Source organism: Hordeum vulgare, chromosome 4H, assembly GCF_904849725.1.
Source record: "Hordeum vulgare subsp. vulgare chromosome 4H, MorexV3_pseudomolecules_assembly, whole genome shotgun sequence".
Lineage (NCBI taxonomy): Eukaryota > Viridiplantae > Streptophyta > Magnoliopsida > Poales > Poaceae > Hordeum > Hordeum vulgare.
This window is the reverse complement of record NC_058521.1, coordinates 510,009,266-510,013,351: the sequence shown is the minus strand read 5'-3', so window position 1 is coordinate 510,013,351 and position 4,086 is coordinate 510,009,266. Positions and strand designations below refer to the sequence as shown.

The window sequence follows — 4,086 nt, the reverse complement described above, 5'->3', positions numbered from 1 at the left end:
CACACGGTGTAGTATGACGCCGAAGTGTTGGACGCCACACGAAAGGGTCAGACGCGTGATTTTTTTTGCTTTCGGGTTCACTTCGTGACTTCTTTCGCTCCGGGTCGAGCAGCATGCATTTGAATTTCAAATTGGACAGACTTGGACGGATATTTAGACGGATATCGTGTGTGTTTTGGGGTCGGCGTTGAAGACGCTCTTATATAATAATAAAGAAAGAAAAGGTAGCTGTGCAATGGCAAGGACAGACGACTTGCTAAAGAAGTCACTCCAGCTTATGTTGAGGGGCGCGCCCCTACATCAGAGAGACAGCAACAGATAGCCAAGGTCAAGGCAGTTCATATTGTTTCCGAAAACCCAGTTCCTATGGGCGTTCACCAAGTCGGACGCCATCAAATTACAGCCGGAAATGTTCTGTAAGTTTGCCCTTCCAACACCACAAACGTACATAACACCATCGGCCATCTAGATATTCTTTTCTTTGAAAAACAGCCGTCTCGATTTATGACCGAGTCTCCATCTCAACTGCTGGGAACTTCGACATTAAGCAAGGAGTGAAATTCTACAGAAATACCAGACTATTTCAACATGGAAGACCACCGAAAGGTCGGTCCAGACAACATTCTAGCAGATGTTCAAACTTCAAGGATGACTAATATGGAAACGTTTAGATGTCTTCGTAGTAACCACCACCACAAGTTACATATAGAACAGCCGGTCTGAAAAAGGGGGATGCGAAGCGTCGAAACAGGTTACATTCTATTTGCTCAAAGGAGAACCAAATATACATTGGATATCCTAAAGTCTGGATACATCTGCTGAAGGCCGGGAATACCACAAAATCCATCTGCATCAGTAAAGGCCAGTTAAAGGTGTATATCTCAAATTTCTCTCTGGTTAGAAAATTGCAAGCACGGAAAGGCGATGAAAGTAGAACAAATGAGTAACGACACACCAATCTTGAAGTGTAAAGTAAGCACACTATTACAAATCAGTTCACATTAGCATTTGATTCTCCATTGAAGTATAATAATATACAATATCAACATCTCCATCTAGTCTACAAGTCAGATTGTTGTATGTGTGTTTCTGAACAATTAGAACACCATTTAAACACCTGGCCGAAACTTCTGCCACCATGATAATAGCACAGGTTAGGGAAGCTTCTAGCGTTGTAATCAATATATCTAGCTAACAAACGAATGGGACATTTTTGCCATGGACATATTGGAATTCATCAGCTCGCTGTTACAAAAGCACAGTTCAGAAATTCCATCACCAATAGGAGAAGGCATATATGTCATATGTTGACATGTCCGATCATGAATGGCATGTTCAAGCTTTACTATAATCGATCCTTGAGTATTAACTAGTAACGATAAAGCAAACATTAGAGAGAGAAAACACTGAAAAAAATCAAAACACACAGTGGATTGTGTATCGGGCTATCGGCATATTTAGGCAGGCATTAGTCAGGTCATGTCCATATGTTTGTAATACCTTAGCAAAATCAATCAGACCAGGGCACAATCCATCGAGTAATAAACCCTAGTATGGTTGAATCAAAAGTGGGCTAACTGCCTCAACTTCACAGAGTTGGTGAGTTACAATGCAGGAATTTGCCAAACATTATCTAAGTTCCAGTGTAGCACGGCCCAGCATTATTTAGTAATGTCTACCCCTTTAAGCACATCAACGCAAACTAACAAGAAAGATCTTTCGAGTTATTTGAGCAATGATTCAATTGCACAAGTAAATATTTTCTTAAAAGACCATCAATGAATTAGCATTGAGCTAATCAACCACATGTCCTTGTAAACACATTGTCCAAGTCAATTGATAATGTATTAATGTGTTGAGTCATGTTCAATAACTCACCACAAACTACGATGAATCTACTCTTCCTTGATGCGCTTCTCAACCTCCTCCAGTGCCTTAATGTCCTTGTTGAACTTGCAAATACGATAGATGGACCTATCCCGAAGTAAAACATCAAACAAAGGATTAGATGCAAAATCTTCATAGAGATTATTTAATCAGACAATGCAGAAAAGTTTATTTACCAATAAAGGATAAACACCGAAACACAAAGGATGACATTTCTCTGGGACTTGAAAATCTGCACAAGAAAAAACTAAAAGTAAAACCAGGGGAAATAAAGCAATAATAGAGCACAATTTCCTGTGTTTAAAGGGCTGAAAGAAGTACAGGTGGCTGATGGGTCAGCTTAATTATACACTTCTATCAAGGAGGAAAAAGATACCCATAAAGAAAAATAATTGACGCTTTTAATTCTTGAATATGATGGCAAAATCTATGCCACAAATGAAAATAATAAACTATGTGGACCAATTGATTATGCAAATACTACAGAGATAAAGGATTTCAGCAAATACTATAATAAAAAGGTAAGATGCAAGTTCTAAGTCAGCTATGTGCCGAGTTAGTACGTGCAATTAGCATCTAACCAACTTGAAAATTAATAAGGATGTCTATAATTTTTCTTGACATAAGAGATTGAAATTCCTCCAACCTCAATATAGCAGAATAGCAGAAGGATTGCCAGTTTCAGAGTGAGCAGATAAAAATAACAAGAGCATGCTCTGCTGATTTTGCACAATCCAGCTGCAAATGGCTATCTTCGATTTGTGTACAAAGATGGTAGGAACAACCGAACAATATGTAGAACCGAAACCGACATTGACAAAAAGTCACTGAAGCTTCCACTAATTTACCAGGTCAGATCGTCACCAACACCTAGTTACTTCAAACTAGAATGCAAATAGTGAAATAGGTGATGTGTTAAGAACTTAAGATGATAAGATCAGAACAGATCCATTTTCTCTTTTCAATTGCAATTTTCTATAGTAATGACCTTTAAGTTCAAGCCATTTTAGTAATAACAGAATCACCATATTATAATTATATGAAGCCTTTAAATTAGGAAAAATTGTCAAAATGAAGTGGTGGTGATACATCATATCAAATTGAAGACAAGATCACCACTAAACCTCCATGGAAACAACTACGATCTGGCTTTCAAACTACATCATGTGCCCAGTCAAGCTACAATTCACCAATTCAGCTATAAGTCAAGGAAGATGGCAATTGGTGTTTTCTAGCCCCCTTCCAAACCGAAGACGTTTACTCTACAGCAACAGTTTCTGATATACCCCCATACGAACTGTACTGAACCAAACGGCAGAAAACCCTAGAAATACACCGACAAATTCGAGCAGGGTAAGGGCGTGTAAGGTCTCAATTCACTCACGGATTTCTCGAAGCGGACACGCTCCTCGGAGGTGCACATCTCTCCCGTGCAAATCAGCCTGTGCTCGTTCTTCCAGTAGATATCTGCACATCAGAGAGAGAGGAAACGCAAATCTATCGTCAGAGCCTGAACCGGGGAGAAGTTCCGCACTCGTCAGTTTCCGCTGTCAGGCCGAGGCCCCGCTCGCTCGCACGCACGCACGCACCGAGTAGCTGGAAGGCGGCGAAGGGGAGCACGCCGGCCAGGGGCTGCAGAAGCATCGAGGTGAGCCCGACGATCTGTGCCCGCACGGCCCGCGGCGCCGGGAGCGTGACCAGCGCGGCCACCGCCGCCTCCGCCCCAACCACGCACGTCAGGAGCATCCACTGCAGCCCCATCGGAACCCCTCTCTCTCTCTCTGGATCGATCGAAGTGGAAGAAGTTGCTCGCGCGGCTGGCCTCGGTTTCTCCGATCTGTGTAGTCCTGAGAAATGAGTGCGCGTCTCTAGTCGCTCCGAGGCGGATGGACAGGTGGATAAAAGTCGCGTCTACTTCCTTCCTTCGCCTCGGCCATTTCCGATTTGCTTAGTCGGCAAGCGATTCGATGCGGTCGCTTTCTGGGCCTTGCGATGGTTCCATTAGTTGCGCCGAGAGCCCTTTTGGCAATCGGTCGGGATTTAACAAAAGCCCAGTTTGTTTTTTCAAAATATCCGATAAGAAGTCCCCGTAGTCTTAAAATAAGGGAAAGTGCCTTTCTACACCCGACCTCAAATGAGCTCGGATGAACAGTGAATTTGAAAAATATGTTAAAAATGTTCGAATAAATCTGAACTTTT

At 42.1% G+C, this 4,086-nt stretch overlaps 1 protein-coding gene across 2 annotated transcripts; it reads right to left on the bottom strand.

Annotated features, from left to right (window-relative positions):
• Positions 1-560: 560 nt before the first annotated feature.
• LOC123449189 lies at positions 561-3,803 on the bottom strand. 2 transcript variants are annotated; one of them, XM_045126312.1, is made up of 5 exons: positions 3,477-3,801; positions 3,272-3,354; positions 2,064-2,119; positions 1,879-1,974; positions 561-847 (listed from the first exon to the last, which is right to left on the bottom strand). In XM_045126312.1, exons 1-4 carry the CDS (start codon positions 3,646-3,648, stop codon positions 1,896-1,898), a joined length of 390 nt encoding a protein of 129 aa, XP_044982247.1. In that variant the 5' UTR covers positions 3,649-3,801; the 3' UTR covers positions 561-847; positions 1,879-1,895. The 2 variants fall into 2 exon arrangements, with proteins under 2 accessions (XP_044982247.1, XP_044982248.1); XM_045126313.1 differs by lacking the exon at positions 561-847 and adding an exon at positions 945-1,130 and having other exon boundaries at positions 3,477-3,803.
• Between the last annotated feature and the right edge of the window lie 283 nt (positions 3,804-4,086).